The 23233-nt window shown below is 41.4% G+C and overlaps 1 protein-coding gene across 11 annotated transcripts in view; it reads left to right on the forward strand.

Annotated features, from left to right (window-relative positions):
• The window catches only part of LOC140476474 (spectrin beta chain, non-erythrocytic 1-like), a 330291-nt gene that overhangs the window by 294601 nt on the left and 12457 nt on the right, over nucleotides 1-23233 (forward strand). For all 11 annotated transcript variants that reach the window (XM_072569156.1, XM_072569161.1, XM_072569154.1 and 8 more), the window contains one exon: nucleotides 22211-22485. In XM_072569156.1, coding sequence (XP_072425257.1) covers nucleotides 22211-22485 — 275 coding nt within the window. The remainder of the gene's footprint in view (nucleotides 1-22210; nucleotides 22486-23233) is intronic.

Below are 23233 nucleotides of genomic sequence, written 5' to 3' on the forward strand. Positions count from 1 at the left end.
AGTTTGTATATTTCATTGGCCGCTGTGCCGTGTGTGGTGCGGCACATTCATTCAAAAGGCTGAGGTAAATGACTGGAAATAAGCTATTCAAATCTGCCAATCAAGCATGTGCAATCTGTGCTTTGAATGTTAAGTAATTTTGTGCAAGCATCAACTTGAGAATTGCAGACTCAAGTTCTTGAATGCTGCCCTTCTCAATGAGCATTATAACATCACTGTTGGCCTTTGTAACTGTGGGCCAGATAGAAAGAAATTACAAGTAGACGTAACAACATAAGAAAGATACAGTAAGAACAAATAGGTGAAACGTAACTGTGTTTATATACAACTAGTTATATTTTGTTGGGTTTTGCATAAAGTTACTTTTTGGTATTATACTTCACGTGTAGCTTTAGAAATACAATGTACCACAGATTTGGAAAGTTACTGAATAAAGCTAGTTATCAAACAATCACTGATACTCATGGCTTCTTACTGGTCCTCAAGGATAGAAGTTATGTTTCTGATAAATATTTGGTTTCAACCCATAATGTTTACATTTTCTTATTGAGTAACCGGTTGTGGGATCCAATGTAAATAGAACATTCGGAAAAACAGCTTGACCCAGAGCCTCACTTGGTGAATAATGAATGACTCCCAGAGACAAGTAACATAGGGAATTCAGTCAAACACTTGGTGGGCGTAACATTCCATTTGACGAATTCATTTTGACATTTTAGTGTGACTGAAAACACGTCTACATTGTGCATGTAGCACTACTCCAAATTATTGAGCAAGGTCAAGGGGTTAAAAGACGAAGAGACAGCATACCCGAAATTATTCTGATACTGAACCACTTGATCACTGTCAGAAAATGGTTGCCACTGAATCAAGAGCAAAACAGGAAAAGAGAATGTTCACCATTATGTGTTACAAAATGTGTGGCTGACAGGGTTAGCCTTGCAGAATGCAAGTGTTAACACATTGGTAGATTATCAGAAAAATTGTTTGTATAGAGTGAATAGTTTAAAAACTCAGAAGGTCAGTCTGATTCCTCTGGGTTTTAGCACAACTTTCAATTCACAAGGTTAAGCCACGCGATCTGGAAAGTAGGAATAGGAATGGGACGTTCACTGCTATTCACTGTGAACATAACTGATATGTACCCTGAATCTGTCTACACACTCTTTTACCTTTATGCTCTTGATTGTCCTTCAGCTAACAAAATGTTGCAGATCCCAGTCTTGAATATTTCGATTGTCCCATGATGCACTGCTTCAAGGGGCAGAGTTCCATATTTCCTCTAACCTTTGAGAATCGTGAGTTTACTCCGAAATGGCCCAGCTCCAATTTTTTAGCTCCAGCATTACCTGTTCAGTACACTAGAATGTCTTGATGTCTGTTACAAGCAAACTCTCCACAAGTTCATAGTTCTGATTCTAAATGTTCAAATCTGTGGTTGAGAATTCATTTTCAAGAAGTCATTGCAACGGTTCAATGAAATTAGTTTTGATAAATTAAGTAGGCTGTAACATTCACCACAGGCCTCAATCTACTCCAGTCTACGTTAGACTGCTGGGCAGATCTTTCCAATGTGAGGAGACTGATTTTAATGGTGAGCATGAAGTGAGCAATTCTTGCTCTCAGGTGTAGCTTGGATTTATTCACACAATTATGTGTCACCTGATTACATAGGCCAGTGCAAGGACCTTGACGTATCTTGTGCTGGGAGTGGGCAAGAAGTTGATGCCTTTGTGAGTACCTTACAAGGTTCAAAAGCCCAAGGGACTTACTTAAAGTGCACCTGGACAGACATTCATTCCCTGCAAGACAAACATATCCACTGGGTGTTCAGAGTGGATACCTGCAACAGAGCATTCTCGCTGTTCCTATGTTCCCTGCCTCCCTTCCCCAGGCAGACTTCCACCCATAGCCAGCCTCTTTAACCGATTCCCATTACACTCCAGCCTCCCCTTCTTGATTATCCTCTCTGCCCCATGAAGATTACTGCCACCTGATCTATCACATGGCATGGTGGAGCCAAACCTACAATCAGTAGTAACTTAATCCAAAGTCCAGGGAGTTGACTATCTCTCATACTGCCATTTATTTCTATGTAGTAGCCATGAATATGTTAGTATTTATTGTTTCATAGCTTAGAATGTAAATGGGAAGGGGAACTTAATTCTGGCCAAATGACATTCTAATAAGCGTGTAATGAGTGCAAAGCATTTAGCGTCAGGAAGCTTTAAAATTCTGAGATTTCTTTACAAGTACAGAAGAACCTTGATTATCCAAATCTCAATTATCTGAATTTTGGATTATCCGAAGAAGATCTCAAAGTCCCAATGGAAACATTACATCAAAGAGATGTTTCAACACTGATCGCATCTTTTGTTTACAATAATTAAAAATGAATTCAGCTTACTGAAATACTGCCGAGAACAGTCCTGGACATCGATGGGAGCCCAGGCACCACCTCCACCATAATCTGTCTCTTTCTCTCCCCACACTTTCCCTGGAGTTCTACACTGTCTGTGTACCCTAGAAACCCCTTCCCCAGATAATCTCTCCAACTTTGTCCTGTACAGAGCAAAAGTGGAACTTGTCAAAAAGTTGCAGTGAAAGGTTGTGTGCATGTATGTGCTATTTTGAGACTCACCTACCCCCCCCCCCCCAACCCCCCCACAAAGGCAGCAGCAGTCTTAATGTTGGTGTCCCATTCGGCTGGCCCATGGCAGGGGGTGCAGACCTTGGGGGCAGGATGGATGGGGGTCAGGGGGATAGGGCGACCAGGGCGGATGTGGGGGGGTGCGGGGGAGTGGAGAGTGGTTCAGGGCGGACCACGGTTGGAGGTGGGGGTGGGGGCAGATGGGGAGCTGGAATGGACAGGGTTGGGGGGTGCAGGGGTTTGCGCACGATGTGCTGCTGCCTAGTCTCCTGAACTGGGAGCGGACTTAGCAAGTGCTCGCTATGTCAATCCCATTGAACGGGGGGGGGGTCTGCAGGTCCCTTACACACACATGTGTATCTGCTCAGAAACAAACCCTGAGACAGAGAGAGGGAGCAAGGCAGGCAGAGTGAGGAAAAAGACAACTTCAGAAAACACCGAGCCCCAGAGGAGAGGCATTGAATCAGTTATCCAAATAATCAGTTATCCCAATGAAATAGTGCCCACCCATCTCATTTGGATAATCGAGGTTCCTTTGTATTCATCCTGCTATTGGGAACCTGATTTTTGGTCACTTACCCAATTTTCCCTCCCCAGAAGCAGGTCACGATTCTGCCCATTCACACATCCGTTATGTGTAACAATTGGTGGAACTGAAAAGCAAACAATAATGCTGATTGCTAGTCTTACTTTGTGCTGTGCTTGCACAATAGAACAAATGAAATGGGCACAACAAAACAATTCTCTAAAATTGAGTCTTTGAGCTGAAGCACAGTATTTGATTTTCATAAACACAGAGGGCTGCAGATTTTGATATCTTAAGAAATAAAAATGTTGAATCAAATGATGTGATCCTTCAATGCTCCAAGTTGGAAACATCCACTGAGCGCCTGTGATACTGGAATTTAACATTTCCTCCTCCTCCTTCCAATCTGCATAATTTTACAAAACCAGTTATACTTCTCTGAAATACTTCAGTTTAATTTGATATTGCGCTTTCTGTTTTTTTTCACGTGCAAGGACACCACTTTGTAAGTGATAATCCTAAGATGCTAAAGCCAGGCTAAAGTATAGTTAAGGATATAAAGCTGTCTGTAGAATGTCCAATGCAGCACAACAGCCACTTGTGGCTGAAGACGAAAGGAAATTGTCTTGACTTGAGGAGAAATTGGCTGCTTTTCTTTCTACATTGGAGAATTGCTCATTCAGGCAAACTTTTATTCAGTTGGAGCTCTCAGACATAATTCAGAGGAAAGTGAGTGAAAGTTGCCCTGGCGCATGCATACAGACTGCTTATTAAATTGTTTTTGTTGAAATTACTCCAAGGAATTGTAAGCACCCTTTTGAAAGATACTCCATCCACAGTCGTGTCCCTTGTTGTCGATGATATCTGATACAGCAGACTGTACTCCAAAACTACATCCTTCTTGAATTAATGGAACTGCCTATTTAATCTGAACCAGATTGTATTTGATTGTGTGTGTCCGATGTGAGACTTTGTGTATAAAGAAAACCTGTCAAAGTGAATGTGGATTTACAATTGTTATGTTTCTGTTGCTTTTTCCTTGCATGGGACTTGGAGTCAGTGTTTGGAGAGAAAGAGGGGAAACAGCATCAGTTGAGTGGAAGTAATAAAAAGAATGAGCTGGAGTATATACTATTAAAATACCAGAGCTGTAGGAAATCTGAAAATCAGTAGACCAGGCAGCATCATTGGAGAGAATAAACAAAAGCGTTTCGGGTCAATTACCTTTCATTAGAGATCAAATGTATTGGGAGACCATTATATTAGTCTCTTGAAGGCTCAAATTGCACATCATTTGAGCTTTGAATGGAAACACACCAATACTAGCTCTGGCAAAACTTTTACCAGCAGATGGTCTAGCTTGGGTTGCTGGTGATTCTTATCCGATGTTTCAGTGAGTGTGCTGTGGCATCTGGAGACTCAACTTCAATGTTTCATGGGTCTTATAACGATTTGTGTAAAAACAGCAATGAAATTGAGGGCAAAGAGAAAAAGCAAGAGTTTTTTTTAAATCAATGATCTTCTCTAGACGTTTCAAAGGCTTATTCTTCTTCTGGTTTTGGACCATTTCTCTATTTTGATGCTCAAATATCTGAGTTCCTTCCTCCACAGAGAATTACAGAATGGTTCCATGGTGGAATGAGTCCATGTGGCCCATTGTCTCTGCACCAGCACTCCAAAGTAGCATTCACTTTGTACTATTCTCCAGCCTATCCCTTTGCATATTTCCTCCTTTTCGTATCGTGATCCAATTCCACCTTGAACGCCTTGACTGAGTCTCCCTCCAGCACCACCTTCAGGCAGTGCATTGAGGATCAAACACTCACTGCATGAAGAATATTCTCCTCATGTCTCCGTTGCTTTTTCGCCAATTATATCAAATCTGTGTCCCCTTCTTCACAATCATTCCAATGGTGGAAACAGCTTGACCCATCTACTCTTTCCAACTTGCACATTATTTTAAGTATTTCCATCAAATCTTTGCTCTGATGAAAATGGTCTCTCCCTCTCCGCTGTATATACCTAAATGAAGTTCTTGATCAATGGAACAGTTCTTATGAATCTTTTCAGCACTCTCTCTAATACCTTCACATCTTGCCTAAAGTGTGATGTCCAGAACTGGACGCAGTACCCTAATTGAAGCCATACCAGTGTTCTGTGCCCACTTTATAACCATGACTGTACCCTACAAGTACATAGGGATGGTAAAGAGCTTTGGAAACATCGTTAGACCAAGAAAGTGAATGCGACTTTCTTTCTTCCTTTTGCAAAGTTATTTATTTAAAGAGAGCTGCAAGCTGATTGACAAATAACATAAATCCTGTGACACTGAGGCCGGATGTATATCCAAGTGCAGTTTAGTCAATGAGAGGAACAGTTCTGTATCGACTCTTATGACAATATGGAATGTATCACCATAGATAGCTGTTGAACTATAGTCATCAAAGACATTGTTTTATTAAAGGTATTAAAAAGAGGAAGGGAAAATGGAAATTACACGAGGAAATTGGATTAAAGTAGACCACACACGCACAAGGGCTTAAGCATTCTGCTTCTGTCTTGCAGTGCCTGTATTTCTATCACTTGCCCTCAGGAGACAGGGGAAGAGTAGAGGACAAGCAAAGTGAGGGAAAAAAGCAACAGCAAGATGGGGATGAAAGAGTATAACGTGGCAGAAGAAATAAAGGTGAAAGTGGGGAAAATGAGGAAGAGAAACAACAAGAAGGGGAAAAAGAACATTCTAACAGAAAATTGAAAACAAAACAATATTATAGTGACTTTTCCGTTGCACATTTATCCTGAATTTCTTCATTTTTGGTATAAGTTTTTCTTGACACATTCCTTGTGTGTGGATAGAGGCAATATGTGCAGATTTACTCTTCTCTCTTATACACAAATACACACATATACAAATATTATGCAGGAAAAAGATCTGTTCATGATCTGAAAACAGGAAAAAGGTTGTCAAACCGATTAGACTTTGACCATGAGCAGGTTGGGAGTAATCAGGCATTTTCCTAAGAGTGTATTGCAATACAACAGACAAAGCATACACGAAGTAGATGGCACATTGTGCCCTGACACTTTGTATTCCATTAACAAGTACACCATATTCCACACTGAACTTCCCTGATTGCAACCAGCATCTCCCTCCTCGGTTCAGCTGCAGGAATCCTACATCTCAGACTTGATGCCAGCTTTCTAATGAAAGCATCTTGCTGCAACCTTTTCATTAGGACCCCGCCTACTTTTTGCAGCATCCTTATTCACACGCTGCAGTCTGCACTCAAAATTTAAAGAAACACAACAAAAACAGAAATTGCTGGGAAACCTTAGCAGGTCGAGCAGCATCTCCATGGAGAGAAAGCAGAGCTAGTGTTTTCGGTCCAGTGATCCTTCTTTGGGTTTTTTTTTTCAAAGGAACAATTATGGGTTTGGGTTACTTCCTCTCGAGAGCCTTAAAGTGGAGACCCTGTGTGCTTCCCAAAGAGAGGACCAAGCCATGAATGGAGTCTTGAGGGATCACAGACAAAGAGCTTCTAGAATTCAACACTGGTGTAACAGACAGTGTCTGTAAAGCTCACCTGCCTACTGGGCCATATCTTAACAGGAAATTAATGCACAAAACAGATTGGTAGAAATGGAGCCAAGAAAAATGAATTAAGATGCAAAGAAACATCTGACTACCCAGCAGCATACTGTAATAAATTTAAGATGAAGCAATTCGAGCTTTTTCTAATGTTCCTTTGACATACCAGTCAAACAGTGTCAATCCATAAAAGTTAAATTCAACAGATGACTTTGTAGCAGTAGTATGTCTGATAGTGTATTGCAGTAAAGCATTCATAATAACCTTTCCAATATGCCGTGTTTAGCTAAATGACAATATTATAATTGCTTATTGGCCTTGTCAGAAACTTTACATTCGGTGAAAGAAGAAAAGAAAAATATAAATGGAACATGGTACCATTCAGATTCCTGGACTAGTGCTCCACTGACATAAGATCCAACCCTACTGAACATCTGCTTGAATTTAAGTTAAATTAATTAAGAAATCTGGAATTTAATTTTTAAATTGTCTCAATAATTATAACACTACTGGATTATTGTTATAATATAATTGGCTCATGAATGACCTGGAAGGAAATCTGTCATCCTTTGCCAGTCTGGTCCACATGTGATTCCAGACTCACAACAATGTTAATGACTCTCAACTAGTGTCAGAGAAGACCCAGTAAGTTGTATCAAAGGCTTACTGATAAAAAGCAACAAGAATGAAACGTACGGGCTGGTCAGCACTCATGAGAAACAACAAATACATTCACTGAAAAGTTCTCCTTATTGACATCCAAATTCATTATGATAGCCTGGCAAAGTCATACTCAGTGAATGGTACCTCATAACCAATTTCACAGAAACCTCTATCCTCTGAAGGTAGACCCACCACAAGGCCTTCAGTGGAAAACGACCAAGATGGAGTAGTCCTGGAAGTTTTCCAGACCCCATGCAATCTCAGAGCATTAATACAAGTAATCATTCTACTGATTTTGCCCGATCCCCCTCCCCCAGCTAATGAGTCAGTGCTCCTTCATGTAAAATATAACTTAGAAGAAGCACTGAGTGTAGCAGAAACAAAGATTGAAAAATGGGTGGTGAACTAAGCTACCCATCATGGTGGCTTGGTATCATCACAGACCAACTCGCTGCATGCTGATGGCAGGTTGGTCTTGCAGCAGGTGGTGCGTGAACCAGCATGGGATCCTCACCTATCTGCCTGTCATCAGTGCATCTGTCCTTGATAGTATAGGTAGCAGCAACCACTGCGCAGTACTTGTGAATACAAAGTCCCGTCTTCACATTAAAGATACCTCATTATGATGTACGGCAATGAAAAAATGGTAATGTCACCAGAGTCCTACTGGTCAAAGGGCAGCTCTCTCATTAGAGAAAGACAACTGGTGAGGGTTTAACCTGAGGGTCACCTCTTCTCAAGTGAGGGGAGAGTTTGAAAAATACTCCTTTGTGATAACCTCAATTGACAGGGGAAATTGAACACACGCTGTTGATATCACTAACCAGCCAGCCAACCAATTGAGCTAACCCCTCACCACCAACAACCTATGGTTTCTCATTACCTGGCGATTTAACAATCTTATACTGTGACTTTTATTATGGTTCAGAAGCTAGTAATTCTGCACTAACTCACTGTCTGAGTCTCCAATGCTTGCCCACCATTTACAAGGCAAACGTCAGGAATGTTATGGAATAGCTTCCACTTGCCTGGATGAGTGCAACTCCAATTACACTCGAAGCCTTGCATTATTAAAAACAAAATGACCTGCTTGATATTCATCCTATTCACCATCTTAAACATGCTTCCTCTCCAGTACTGGCAAATTGTGATAATTGTCTTTCCCAAGCACATGTACACTGCAGCAACTCACCCAAGGCTCTTCTGATATTACACTTCAAAACCACATTCTCTGGCATTAGAGGGACAAAGGCAGCGGATACATGGGTACTTGCAAGGTTCCCGTCAAACCACATGTTGTCCTTACTTTGAACTATGTTGCCATTCCTTCACTGGCATGAGTCAAAAACCAGAGCTCCCATTCTGGGTGTACCTACACCACGTTCTTGAAAGAAATTAGGGATGGGCAACAAACATTAACTGTGCCAACAATGTGCTCATCCTATGAATGAATATGAAGAGGTTAGTGGGTAATAATTGTTTAACCTTGAGAATATTCCCAGATTGATCCTTCTTTTAAACTCATACAGTATGAATTGTTTAAAGTCAACTTAAACTCCTGTAGGAACACTAACTGAGAATAAGACATTTGCACCGAGGTTCAGGACAATGCAATTCTGGGACAAGCCTCCCAGCTAAGCTGCAAAGTAAGTCTTTGTCATCTTCCCAGCATTTAGCAGGCTTAACCCACCAGCGTGACACTTCTGTGTCTTACAAAAGCTATCTTTGTGTCGTGTCTCAATCAGTTTGCCAAATTTCTGTCAAGTTATTAGCAGTTTTTATTTGTGGATTTGCATACTGTGTGAAACTCAGTGGAGTCCACTGCAGCACTGGCTGACCATCACCTTATATTGGATGGGCTAGTTTTTAACTGCATCACTGACATACAAGCAACGTTAACACTGACAGAACAATATTAATTCAAACTAGATTTCTTTTGTTGGAATCTGATTATTCCTCAGGTAATGAAGTACATTACAATTCAATTGAGATGCCTTTCCTTGAGATTACTTACTGCTGGTGTTTTTACTGTTCCAGTGATAATCTATTGTATTTCAGAAGCATTTTACTGCTTTGGTTTTTTCCACAACAGCCATAAAACTGATGAAAATCCTTGCCTGCCATTTCTCTAAGAAACAAAGTTAACAGAGTTTTAAAGATGGACATCAATAAGCAGATGCCTTATTTGCACATACACATCCATTAATATTCTTTTCACGAGCATCAGTGGATTCCAGAAATTCTGATATTTAGTGAGGAATCTAAGCTTCTGCTGCCAGCCGGCAGTGTTTTTTTCCAAACCAAACATTGACCTTTTGGTAAAGTATTTTATTTCCCTTTATTGTTTTGGGAATCAGAACACAGTACAGTTAAACTCAATGTCTTATTTTAGTGTCCCACTTTGTTCTGAAAAAAATGCATTTATAGATTTTGCTGCTGTCTGAGATTGTTCAGTGCAGCTCCTGACTGCAGTCAGAACACTACTTTTATAGCCAAAGGGTACAATTCTTACATTAAATATATCACATTCTTCACGTATCCCTACATTTCTTATTTTATCAACATGATTTTAATATCTTCTCCTTTCTTGCACTCCTGTCTGTACATCGTTTCCTTTTGCAGACATTGGAGGGTTTGAATTGCTCGGTAAGGCAGGCTGCAGGCATGGATCCTTGAATCGTTCAGGGCACAGTTGCAAGTCTTGAGCAAGAGGTGGTTGCCATTATAGACAAATGCCACTGGATCCCAGTCTGTAAAAAAGAATAAGGCAGCAGGTCTCTGGTGGAGATGAGTAAAGGCTCTGGAAAAGAAAAGCCTTTCAGAACTGCACAATTATGAGGACAAGAGAAAAACAGATGTTTAATTGAGATAATTGCAAGCTATTCTGTATGAGTTATGTCAGAGCAAATGTTACCATGAGCTATAAATCACTTCCCGACGACCTAAAAGCCCGAGTGAAAATGTAACATATATAATGAATTTTGTGTTCCTGTCTGATGTTTTGGCTTGTATACCTTTCATTTACAATTTTGAACTGAACTGTGTTCTGCCCTTCCATTTGTTTATTTGTTTGGGATGTTAGCCATTTGGCTGCAAATACAACTCTCGTTCTTAATGCTTCCTGTTTTCAGCAGCTGCTTTCCATTAATGCCTTAGTTAGACATTTGAATGGCCAGCCAGTATTTTGATCTGATTGCTGAAATTTATTCTCTCAAGTGAAAGCAGTTTACATTTATGTACTCTGCAGTTGCTTCACCAATCAAATTGAAGTATTCTTATAGTTAGCAGATAAAAAGGTGAAATGCATTTTTGTTCTTCAGAGAGTCTTACAGCATGGAAATCGACCCTTCGGTCCAACCAGTCCATGCCAAACATAACCCCCAAACTAAACTAGCCCACCTGCCTGCTCCTGGCCCATATCCCTCCAAACCTTTCCTATTCATCTACTTATCTGAATGTCTTTCAACTATTGTAAATGTGCCCACATCCACCACTTCCTCAGGAAGTTCATTCTACACATGAACCACCCTCTGTGTAATAAAAAAAAGCCTCTGATATCATTTTTAAATCTCTCTCCTCTTACTTTAAAAGTGTTCCCTGAGTCTTGAAATCCCTCATCCTGGGGAAAAGACACCTACTATTAACTCTATCTATACCCTCCATGATTTTATAAACTTCCATCAGGTCACTTCTCAACCTCCTAAGCTCCAGTGAAAAAAGTCCCAACGTATTCAGCCTTTCTTCTTAACTCAAACCTTCCATACCTGGCAACATCCTGATAGATCTCTTCTGAACACTTTTCAACTTAACAATATCCTTCCTGTAACTGAGCGACCAGAATTGGACACAGCACTCCAGAAGAGGCCTCACCAAAGTCCTGTACAACCTCAACATGACATCCCAACTCCGATACTCAAAGGACTGAGCAGTGAAGGCAAGCATGCTAATCGCCTTTTGAACCACCTTGCCTATATGTGACACAAACATATTTGTGTTTAGTTTTACAGGGGAAAAAAAAAGAATCATATGCATACAATTAAGGTGACGGCTTAATGTAAATAAACTTGCTTTTGAATTTTTAAAATAAGAATACACAGACATTGTTCTCATGGGGAAACTTGACAGATATAAAATTATATTTTCAGGGCAGTGAGTCTGTCCGTTACTAACTATAAATTCTAAAACCAATAACGTAGCATTCAGAGAAAGAAAATAGGAGCAGGAGTAGGCCATTTGGCCCTTGAACCTGCCCTATCATTCAATATGATCATGGCTGATCATCCAATTCAGTCCCCTATTCCTGCTTTCTTCCCACACCCTTTGATCCCTTTAGCCCTAAAAACTATATCAAACTTCTTGAAAAATATTCAATATTTTCACCTCAGGCACTTCCTGTGGCAGAGAATTCCACAGGCTCACCACTCTCTGGGTGAAGAAATTTCTCCTCATTTTACTCCTAAAAGGCCTATTCCATATTCTTGCACTATGACCCCTGACTCTGGACTCCCAGTCATCGGAACAATGATTATAATGTATCAAATACATAAATTGTTGATGGAGATCAATAAAAACGTTTGCCATCATTCCAGATTTTGATAGAGCTAATTTCAAAGGATGAGATTGGTATTCAGCAGACTGGTCAAACTTATTATGGATATAACTACAGATGAACAGTAGAAGATGTTCTGCCAAGAAACTTGAGCTCTATCGAATAAATAAAGCCATGCTGCTTTAGAAAAAAAGTGAGGACTGCAGATGCTGGAGATCAGAGTCGAAGAGTTGTGCTGGGGAAGCACAGCCAGTCAGGCAGCATCCAAGGAAGCAGAAGAATCAGCGTTTCAGGCATAAGCCCTTCATCTGGAATGAGCTGATGAAGGGCTTATGCCCAAAGCATCGATTCTCCTGCTCCTCGGATGCTGCCTGACCTGCTGTGCTTTCCCAGCGCCACACTCTTCGACGCTGGTTTAGAACAAAATCTAAAGGAAAGAGAATAAACAGGTCAAATGTAAGAGAGTAAATCCAGGGGACTGGCAGAGATGTAAAGAACAAACGCAAAACAAAAATGGTAGGAAGAGCTGCAAAAGGGAATATTAAAACACACTAGTGGGAAACATAGAAATTAGCATTATGATTTTATTGTTACATTCAAAACAAATGACTCATTGAATAATTATTAGTATCCAGAAGAGTGGATGATGATTATATAACTGACATTCTGGAGAAATAATGAATATTGAATCAAAGACTGGAACTCATAAAAGATAATAAGCAAGATAACAATATGAGAAAAAATAATGGCTTAAAGTTGACAGATCCTTAAATCCTGATTATTTATACTCTCAGATATTAATTGACGCAGGCAAGGAAATTAGGGATGCAAATATCAGACTGTTACAAATCTTTTTTTGGTTCAGCAATTGGCCCTAAAGATTAGAAAATTGCAAATCTGCCTCCATAATTTAAGAATTATGAGCAAGAGAGAAATATGGAATTTGTGATTAACATAATGATTGAAATCTTTACTTAGAAAATCGACAGAGAAATTTGAGCTGATGAGGCAGACTCAACATGGATTTTTAAAAAGTACAAAATATGCAGTAAAGCTAATTAAGCTTGTTAATGAAATAACAAAAGAACTTAAACTATTTTACAATAACTTTGAGTAAATAGTTCATGTGGTTACACCTCCAGGGCCAATAATTAATATTAAAGCTTACGGAATGGAAGACAAATTATTCACCTGCAAGGAGATATCTTCGATGATAGAAGATAAAGTAGGTATAATGGGAAGTTATCAGCTTGGAAGGAAGTCATTTTGAGGAGTCAGTATAATTAGCAAATTAAGTAACACACTGAAGAACTAAGAGTGTTAATGACACAAGGAAAGTTATTGAGTTGGTGGTAGGATTCTTCTGTGTTTGTAACCATTATTTAGTAAGAACTAACAGAGACCAAAATGTTGAATAAAATTAGGTATGAATAAAGTTGAAAGGTGAATTGATACTATTGGTTTCAGACTTGTGGCATTTATTCTAAGTCACATACCTTTATGTTTGATTGTGGGATTTGTGTATTCATTACCATCTCTAGTTGCCCTGGAGTAGGTGATATTGAACTGTCTTCATCAACTGCTGCAATCCTTGGGGCATCTGAACACCCACAGTACTGTTAGGAAAGGTGTTCCAAAATGTTGTTGCAGTAACACTGAAGATACAGCAATATAGCTCCAAATTAGGATGGTGAGTGGCTTGGAGGGTAACTTGTTGTTCCCATATATCTGAAGCCTGTGCTCTTCAAAGAGGTCACAGGTTGAGAAGGTACTGTCAAAGGAGCCTTGATGAGCTATGCAATGCTTCAGGGGATTTCAAAAGTGAATTTTGGGAGCACAAGTGGCATCTAGGTCAAACCCTTATTGTCTGTCAGCTTCCACAATTCATCCCAATCGCTAGCACTGATTTTCCCTTCCTCACCTTATAAAGTTACAGCAGTTTTCAGGCCTCAAAATAGTGTCACACTGTGAAAAGATTTGGGACAGATTGCAACCATGTCTTGATAGTGAAGGTGATGGATGACTTTGGGGAGGTGGTGACGTTGTGCTAATGCCATTACACTAGTACCCTCGGTTAGTGTTCTGGCGACATGGATTTGAACCCTGCCATGGCAGATGGTAGAATTAGAATTCAAAAATCTGGAATTAAAAAGCGAGTGTAATGGTGACCATGAAACCATTGTCAGTTAGCGTCAGAACTCATCTTGTTCAATAATGTCATTTAAGGAAGGACTCCAGACCACAGGAAAGTGTCGATTTTCTAAGTAAAGATTTCAATCATTATGTTAATCACAAATTCCACTGTACTGCCCCATATGATTGAGCTAAGTGGGCGGCACAGTGGCACAGTGGTTAGCACTGCTGCCTCACAGCGCCGGAGACCCGGGTTCAATTCCCGCCTCAGGCGACTGACTGTGTGGAGTTTGCACGTTCTCCCCGTGTCTGCGTGGGTTTCCTCCGGGTACTCCGGTTTCCTCCCACAGTCCAAAGATGTGCAGGTCGGGTGAATTGGCCATGCTAAATTGCCCGTAGTGTTAGGTAAGGGGTAGATGTAGATGTAGATGTAGGGGTATGGGTGGGTTACGCTTCGGCGGGGCGATGTGGACTTGTTGGGCCGAAGAGCCTGTTTCCACACTGTAAGTAATCTAATCTAATCACAGTAATGTGGTTAACTCTGAGCCCCTAGTGGACATTTAGGTAAGACAACAAGGTCCTTGAGTATTGTTGGAGCTGCACCTATCCAAACAAGTGGTATTGCCGCTAGACTATTAATCTAGAGATGACGTTCTGGGCACCTGGGTTCAAATGCTGCCATGGCAGATGGTGGAATTTACATCAACAATAATCTGCAAATAAGGGTCTAATGATGACCATGAAACCATTGTCAGTGGTCAGGAAAAATCTATCAGGTTCACTAATGTCCTTTGGGAAAAGAAATCTGCCCTTACCTGGACTGGCCTATGTGTGACTTCAGACCCATAGCAATACGGTTGACTCTCAACTGCCCTCTGGGCAATTAGGGATGGAAAATAAATGCTGGGCCTAGCTACTAACACCTATATCCCATGAGTGAACTGAAAACAAAACATTAGAGAGTCAGGAGGTGAGTTACTCAGAGCAGAATTTCTAATCTACTCTTATCACCACAGTATTTGTAGGATAACTCACTCCAGTGTGGCCCAACAAGTCCACATGGACTCTCTGAAAAGTATCCCACCCTGACTCACCCCTACCCTATAACCCTATATTTCCCATGGCTAATTCATCTAACCTGTACATTCCAGCATGGCCAATCCACCTAATATGCGCATCTTTGGACTGTGAGAGGGAACCAGAGAAAACTCATGCAGATACAGGGAGGATGTGCAAACTCCACACAGACAGTTGCCCAAGTGTGGAATTGAACCTGGGTCCCTGGCACTGTGAGGCAGTAGTGCTAATCACTGAGCCACTGTACTGCCCCATATGATTGAGCCAATTCAGTTTCTGGTGAATGGTTATCCTTAGCCTGTAGATAGTGGTAAGTTCAGCAATGGTAATCTGTGATCCATAGGATGTGAAACAAAGACAACATATTCTAAGTATTCAAAAGTGAACTGTCCTCACTTTAATTCTTCCTCTAACAAAGGACTCAAGTAAAACTGCTATAGAGAGATCTTGCATTTCATGCATTGTGAAAACTGCTATTGGTATTCAAGTAACATGCAGGAGTTATATTTATCAAAAATGCATTGTTTGGGAGATCTATAACTGTAAGATACTGGTTGTATCAATCTGAGATAAGGCCCAAAGGATGCCAGGACCATAGCTTGTCTACTTCATAAACCAAGGCAAGTGGGATCCAAGTATACATGTGGCAGTGTCAATAGCAAACCAATATGACAACCTATACATTCTACTCATTGTGTATTATCTACAAGCAGGTCACGGTGTTGTTGACTCTCCCTTAAGATCTCAGAAGTACAACTAGACAATGAAGCAAATGTATTAGTTATTGCAAAATCGTCAAATTGGACTAAAATTACTGTCTGACTTTCTCAGCCTGAACGTCAGTTTTAAAATCTCATGTACCAGCTCATCTCAACTTGCCTGCTAAGGTTTTTTCCATCTTTGTGTTGACATTCTTCAAAAGGGACAGCTTTCTTTTTGAACAGTTGTTGTCCTTCTTGTTGGAAAAATAACCCATTTACATAGAAGTATGAGTTCAAAATAAGAATTATCTTGTACACAGACTTTCTAATATCTTTTCCTAAAATCCATTCATGGGATCTGGGCCTCACTGGCTATAACAGCATTTATTAACCATCCTTAATTGTTGTGTAGGCCGAATCAGGGAAGGGAGGCAGATTTCCTTTGTGAAGGGCATAAATGAACCAGATGGGTTGTTACAACAATCAGTTGTGGTTACCTGTTCACTATTAGACGAACTGTTTATTCTGAAGTTTTTAAAAATTAATTTTAAATTCCACAATCTGTCATCGTAGGCTTTGAGTCTATTATCCCCAGAACCTTGATCCAGGTGTCTGGATTGCTAGTTCAGTGACAAAACCAGTACACCAACACTATTTGCAAAGAGATTTAAACTGTCCACTTTTCGTTTCACACATCAACATTTACCCATTAGCTTACAAAGTTATTTTCTTCAAGTGCATGTGCAGTTTTTAGAAGTTTCTATTGAAACTGATTCCACCACCCTTTCATGTAATATCAAATAATCGTTTGCATGAAAAGGTTACTCCTCATTTCTCCACTAGTTAGTTTGTCAAACGCATGACTTCCATCCAAGGTGATAGTTTCACTTTGCTTGCTTTCTCACAATCATGACTAAATTTAGCTCTTATTAGGTCTTGCCTTGACATTATATACCTTAGGGAGAACAATCCTAGCTTCCATAATCTCTCATAGAAAATAAGAGTAGGAGTAGCCCATTCAGCCATTTGAGCCCACTCTACCATTCATTATGATCATGGACAATTGTCCAGCTCCGTAGCCTGTTCCCGCTTTTCCCCCATATCTTTCGATCCCTTTAGCCCCATGTGCTACCCAGCTCCTTCTTGAAATCATTAGATATTTTGGCCTCAACTATCTTCTATGGTCGTGAATTCCATGGGTTCATCACTGTCTGAGTTAAGTAAGTTCTCCTCATCTCAGTCTGAATGGTTTATCTCATATCCTTAAACTTGTAACCCCTGGTTTCTGGACTTCCTTGCCATCAGGAACATTTTTCCTGTATATACCCCCTGTCTAGTCCTGTTCAAAGAACTGAACTTCCTCATCCATGTATCATCCTAATAAATCTGGTCCCCCCAGCCAGAGGAAGGTCCTCCCTGCATCAGGTCTGTTCAACCCTGTTAGAATATTTTCAATTTCAGTGAGATCCCTTCATCCTTCTAAACTCCAGTAAATACAGGGCCAATCGATCCAATCTCTCCTCCTATAACAAACCTGCCAGCTAGGAATCAGCCTGGTGAGTCTTCACTGCAATGGCCCAATGGCAAGTATATCTCTCCTTAGGCAAGGAGACCAAAACTGCACACATCACTTCAGGGGTGATCGCACCAAGACCTTGTATAGCTACAGTAAGTGATTCTTGCTCCCGTTTACAATGAAGGTCAACATGCCATTTTCCTTCCATACATACTTGCTGCACATACGTGCTTGCTTTCGGTTCTCACTGTTTGGAGTACACCTGGGTCCCTCCATCTATCAACATTTCCCAATCTATCACCATTTAAATAATACTGTGCCATGTTGTCAACAAATTACTGCCCTTTATAGACATTACATCAATGGAGATTTGGGTTAGATCTGACCCACTTAGCTTTATAAATTTCCCTACATTATGACAGAATGAACTGCTTTTGTAGAATATAGTGGATGCATTTATTTATATTAAGAACAACTGCAAGAATAGCAGGAAAATAAAGTGGTGCAGAATTCTGAACTGTAACACTACTGGAGCTAGTCCTGTGGGAGTTGAAGTTCTACTGAGTGTGGCTTATTCACATTTTGTATTGTCTGTGGTGTGTCCCATGCTAGGAAGGGCACCTGAGTGAGTACACACATGCCAGAACAAGGCCAGAATGTGGTATCAAATGTACTGACTGACTTAAAGTACGATTTACAAAGCTAAACCAAAAAGGTTCACTCAATGTCACTTCCATGGCCTGTGTAGACAGTTTCACAAGGGATCCACCACCAGTGTTTTTAAAGACAGAGACACCCAACTTGCAAATGAGCCTCAGTGATCCAGAAGTCCCTAGATACACTCTATAGTGCATGTGGTGATGTTGTGATTTGTCGTCATTCCAGGGATATCCGCACAAAGGCTGTAACGAGTGAAGTGTCTATAGTTACACTGTATCTCCATTTGAAGAGTGTTGAGGAATTGGAGCTAAGCTAAGGAGAGGAGTATCCTGGCACAATGTCCTCTGCCAAGTTAGAGCTGGCTTCCTATATCCTTCTCTGTACGGATAGGAGGCTGGCTGGCTAACCAGTCACACCATGTTTTTGGGTACACCTTCTGCCATACACAGCCTCGTTTCCCTTCAGGGAGTTGAAATGTTAGCTATCTTCCCAAATACTTGATTGCAGCCCACCACTGCCCAGTGACTGATTCATGCTCATTTCCAACTTTTAATATTCACGCAGTGCCGTTATCCGGTAACTCCAGCTCTGCCTCCCCCCTGGGTAAGCCTGACTCAGCAGGAGGCGATTCCTGGCATCTAGTCAGACAGGGGACAGTTGGGGTGAGGGAAGGAGCAAAGGGGAGAAAGTAAGAAATCCATCTGTGGGCTACGCAATAGGGGAGATAGAAAGATGAGGGTGTGCTGGAAGTTGGAGGATAGGAAAATACCATCATCTCAGGGACTCCAATGGCATAGTCCCAACAATCTTATGTGACAACCCTGGAAGATGCCGGAGACCCTTGTTCCTCTATTATGGGTGAGTTTATCCAGAAGCAGAATGTCAGTGATAGTGAGACACAGCATTGACGTGATATGTCTGCTGCTGCTGCTAAGGTGGGCACAGGCAGTGGGAGTGGCTGTGGGATGAGGATGAGGTGAAGTATCTGGATGATGGGGCTAGGAAGTGCTGATGGCTGAATGCTGGGCTGTGGTGCAGTGAACAGAGTGAGAGGTCGATGGAGTGATGGTCAGGAAATATGATGGGAAGGTTCATTCTCTGACTTTGCATGAGATCATGACACTCCTGTGGCACTGCTTGGGACCAGACTCCTTGTACTGAACTCCCCAGGTACCTGCTGCCAGTTTCTTCAGAAGATGGTCCTTGAAGGTCTCCCATGGAAACGTAGCCTGTCCTCTTGTCTGCCTTTACCTGCTAGAGACAAAAAGAAACTGCAGATGCTGGGTAGACAAGGTAGACAAGCTGGAGGCTGGAAGAGCACAGCAAGCCAGGCAGCATCAGGAAGTGGCGAAGTCGACGTTTCAGGAGGAATCCTTGTTCAGGCCTGCTAGGCAATCAATTCCACATCCATGAATCTAGGGAGTCTCTGCCCTCCCGCGTACTGGTGGCCAGCTTGCCTTCACATGATGACGACAACAGAGGTGCAGTTCCACTTTTAAGAAGGACAGGCTGTCTTTAAGAGGAGCAGGCTGCTTCCATCCCTTGCTGTCAGTGCACCGAGCATAGCTTCCTGCTGAGTGTTCAGGCAGACCTCACTTGCACTGAGCCTCCGGTGAGTTAAATGAGGAGCCAGTATACTGTGTGCTGCCTGCTGTAACGACAGTGGAATGGAGAGGTCACAACTCACAACCATTTCCCCCACCCCGGCCAACACTCAAGAATGGGCCTTAAACCACTTGAAGCCCAAAGAAGAGGATACAGTGTTTGATTCCAATTCTCATTATTTAACATAATTTAACATTGCAAGGTCACTCTTGTCGTTATTACCTGTTATGCTTTCTATCTCACACAAACAGCCCAACCGCAGCAAAAGGATTGGTAACTCGATTAATTATTTTTATTTGAAGAGATGAAACTGTATCCACCAACATCTGGCAGTCTAGTTAATGGGTTTAGTCTCGAAGACTGCTCCTATCTTCAGCCCGAAGACCTCACAAACATATCCATAACTTCTCTGTCTGGTAACGCACAGTAGTTATAGATACGCACCGTCGCATTATCTTCAAAATATGTATCTTTCAGTGAGGTCCACAGAGCACTCAGCACTTCAAGCTTTAAAAGGCAATCAAGCTGCTTTATTGTAAACGATTCAGAATAAACTGCCTCTCGGTCAGTATGTTTGCTGACACTGCACATTTAACCCACTTGCCTAAACTCTTACTGATACTTCCTAGAGTGAAAGAATCTGCAGCACCATCTATTCAATTAACTGAAGTACTGATGGTCTTCACAGTATATAAACATAACTAATAGACAGCCTACAGATTGCTGTTAATGACACTAATAAATAAACCATACCCATGTTTGTGTGACATTTCATTATTTTAGAATAGATGCTGGCATAATAATATTTTAAATTTCTTTGGAGACACAGTGGACAATTCATTCAATGATTAGCTGTTGACAATATTAACATACATTATTATGCAAGCCCAGCATAAACTAATGATGAAACTAATAGCAGTGTGTGATACGATACATGCCTGTCTGATAAAAGACATTGATTGATTGAACAAAGTTCCAGATCCCCTCTTGATGGTTAAGTGAGGTGCCAGGCACCTTCAGATGTGACCAAATCCCAGCACCCACCAATGAGAAAGTCTGCCAGATTTAGGACCGACCACTCCGTTTTACAGCTGACCAGTCTCGGTCATGGGGTTCATTTTCAACCTCCCCCTCCACCTGCAGGATTTGTGGGGTGAACAGGCAAGAGCAGAGGGTCCCTTGAGCAGCTATCCCCTGCTCCCCCAATCTGTGCCTCCAATTGGGGCAGTTGGAGTTCTCCCCTCAGCCCCAACTCAGCAAGTAATCCCTCGGATTTCCTAGTTAAGAAATCAGCCACTTTTCTTGCCTTCTGGGATGACAGGTAACTGGGCAAGTTAATCACTTGAGGGCCTGTATTGATGTGTTTTGAGAAGGTCTCCGATGGACATACTCATCCAGCCCTAAGGTCTGAGGTGCCACAAAGAGGCTAAGTACCTTACCAGGGCCAACCTGCCTGATTATTTGCTGTTCTTACCACCCCCAGACAGACAGTAATTGTACCCCATGGATGTCTTGATTCTACTGCGTTGCTATGGTAAGGTACCAAATAAAGGCAAGCCCTGTTTCCAAGTTGCAGCAGTTAAAGTGTTGTCATGTGGAAGCTTTTTTTGTACCAATGTGATCCTGTCAAGAGTAATCAGAGAATGAGTAGCTGTCCTAGCCACAGAGAGCATACGAACCAGGGAAGATTAAAAGTGGTGGAAGACTTTACAACAACAATGTATATTTCTGTAGTACCTTTAATATAACAAAACATTTCCAACATTCCTAAATAAGAAGGTATTGGTGCAGATCACTTAGGTTAAAGGATGTCTCAACAAAGAAAGCAGAGTTGTGAGTTGGTGATGAATAGGGAGGGAATTCTAGAGTTTAGCACTGAAGATGTAACTGAAGGCACAGCCACCAGTGCTGGTGCGATTAAAATTGAAGATGCTGAAGACATCAGATACCAATAAGTGCAGATATCTTGCACAGTTTTGGCACTGGAGGAGATTCGAGATGGGAAGGAGCAAGGCCATGGATCTAAAAATAAAGTCGAGTGTTATTAAATCAAGACATTGTTCGGCTTATAGATTATTTTGTAGGCCAATTTACCTCAAGGGCTTGTGGGCTGATATTTTCCTGCTTAGAATGGCCACAGGACACATTCATGTATTTGTATGGCAACACCCAATTCAAAATTCTACTGGAAGCATTAACCTGTTTAAAATAAATAAGCTCTGTTAAAATACTGGACAAAGGACTTTCACATATTTCAAACATGCTAACACAAATATCACACATCATTTTTAGTACCCTGCATTTTAGTTATAATTTAGTCATGCTGCATGTTAACTGTGTATTGAAAATGTATTGACTTTTCTTGATGGGATAACTAATGATGTAGATCTTTTATTGCCTAGCATCAGAAAAAAATCTAATATCGTTCATAGTTACGGTGCATGGCTCGGAAAACTAACACAATCCAAGTTGCAGGTGATTTTTTTTTTATTTTTAAGATTCATGGATTTATTGTCTCGTGTTATCTCCAACTTCCCTCAGATAACCACTTCAGAAGATTTGTCTGCCTTGGTAAATGGTACTGACAGCCCAGAAGAAAAGACATTGGAGAGTGAAGATAAATCAGAGTTTGAAGAGAAGCTTCGTGAGAGAGCTTCCAAACCTCCACCCTTGGTATTGTCAGAGCTTGAACAAGAGAAACCCAGAGTTTCATCCACACTTCCCATTTTAACTCCGAAAGAACAACCTGCCCAATGCGAGGGATACCTTGCACGTAAACATGAACTAGAAGGACCTAATAAGAAAGCATCAAACAGGTGAACCTCTAAGGCTCTGAATGTTTTTTTAAACTTGTGGAATCTGAATGTGAATAATATCCTCAGGCTTGGCTCTGTTGACAGCAGTCTTGCCTCTCAGACCTGCTCCAAATAGATTCGATTACTTACAGTGTGGAAACAGGCCCTTCGGCCCAACAAGTCCACACCGACCCGCCGAAGCGCAACCCACCCATACCCCTACATTTACCCCTCACCTAACACTATGGGCAATTTAGCATGGCCAATTCACCTGACCTGCACATCTTTTGGACTGTGGGAGGAAACCGGAGCACCCGGAGGAAACCCACGCAGACACGGGGAGAATGTGCAAACTCCACACAGTCAGTTGCCTGAGGCGGGAATTGAACCCGGGTCTCTGGCGCTGTGAAGCAGCAGTGCTAACCACTGTGCCACCGTGCCGCCCACCATGAATGTGCATGAAAGGCAGGTCCCTACACAGGAGTGAGGGGGTGCTCCTCTGTGACGTTTGCTGCCTTTCTGCTGAGTTGTTAACACTTCCCTCTTAGGTAGACTTAAAAAATCCGGTGGTGCTATCTCAAAGAAGTGAGTGGCAATTATCTAGTCATTCTGGTCCATATTTAGCTCTCAATCCACATCAGAAATGCCAATGATCTAGTTGTTACTACGTGTGTGGGAGTTTACTGTGCTCAATTGAGTTGCTGCATTTCCTATATTAAAATAGTGACTGCACTTCAAAAGTTCCTCATAGGCTATGAAATACTTTGAG

Source organism: Chiloscyllium punctatum, chromosome 4, assembly GCF_047496795.1.
Source record: "Chiloscyllium punctatum isolate Juve2018m chromosome 4, sChiPun1.3, whole genome shotgun sequence".
NCBI classification, from domain to species: domain Eukaryota; kingdom Metazoa; phylum Chordata; class Chondrichthyes; order Orectolobiformes; family Hemiscylliidae; genus Chiloscyllium; species Chiloscyllium punctatum.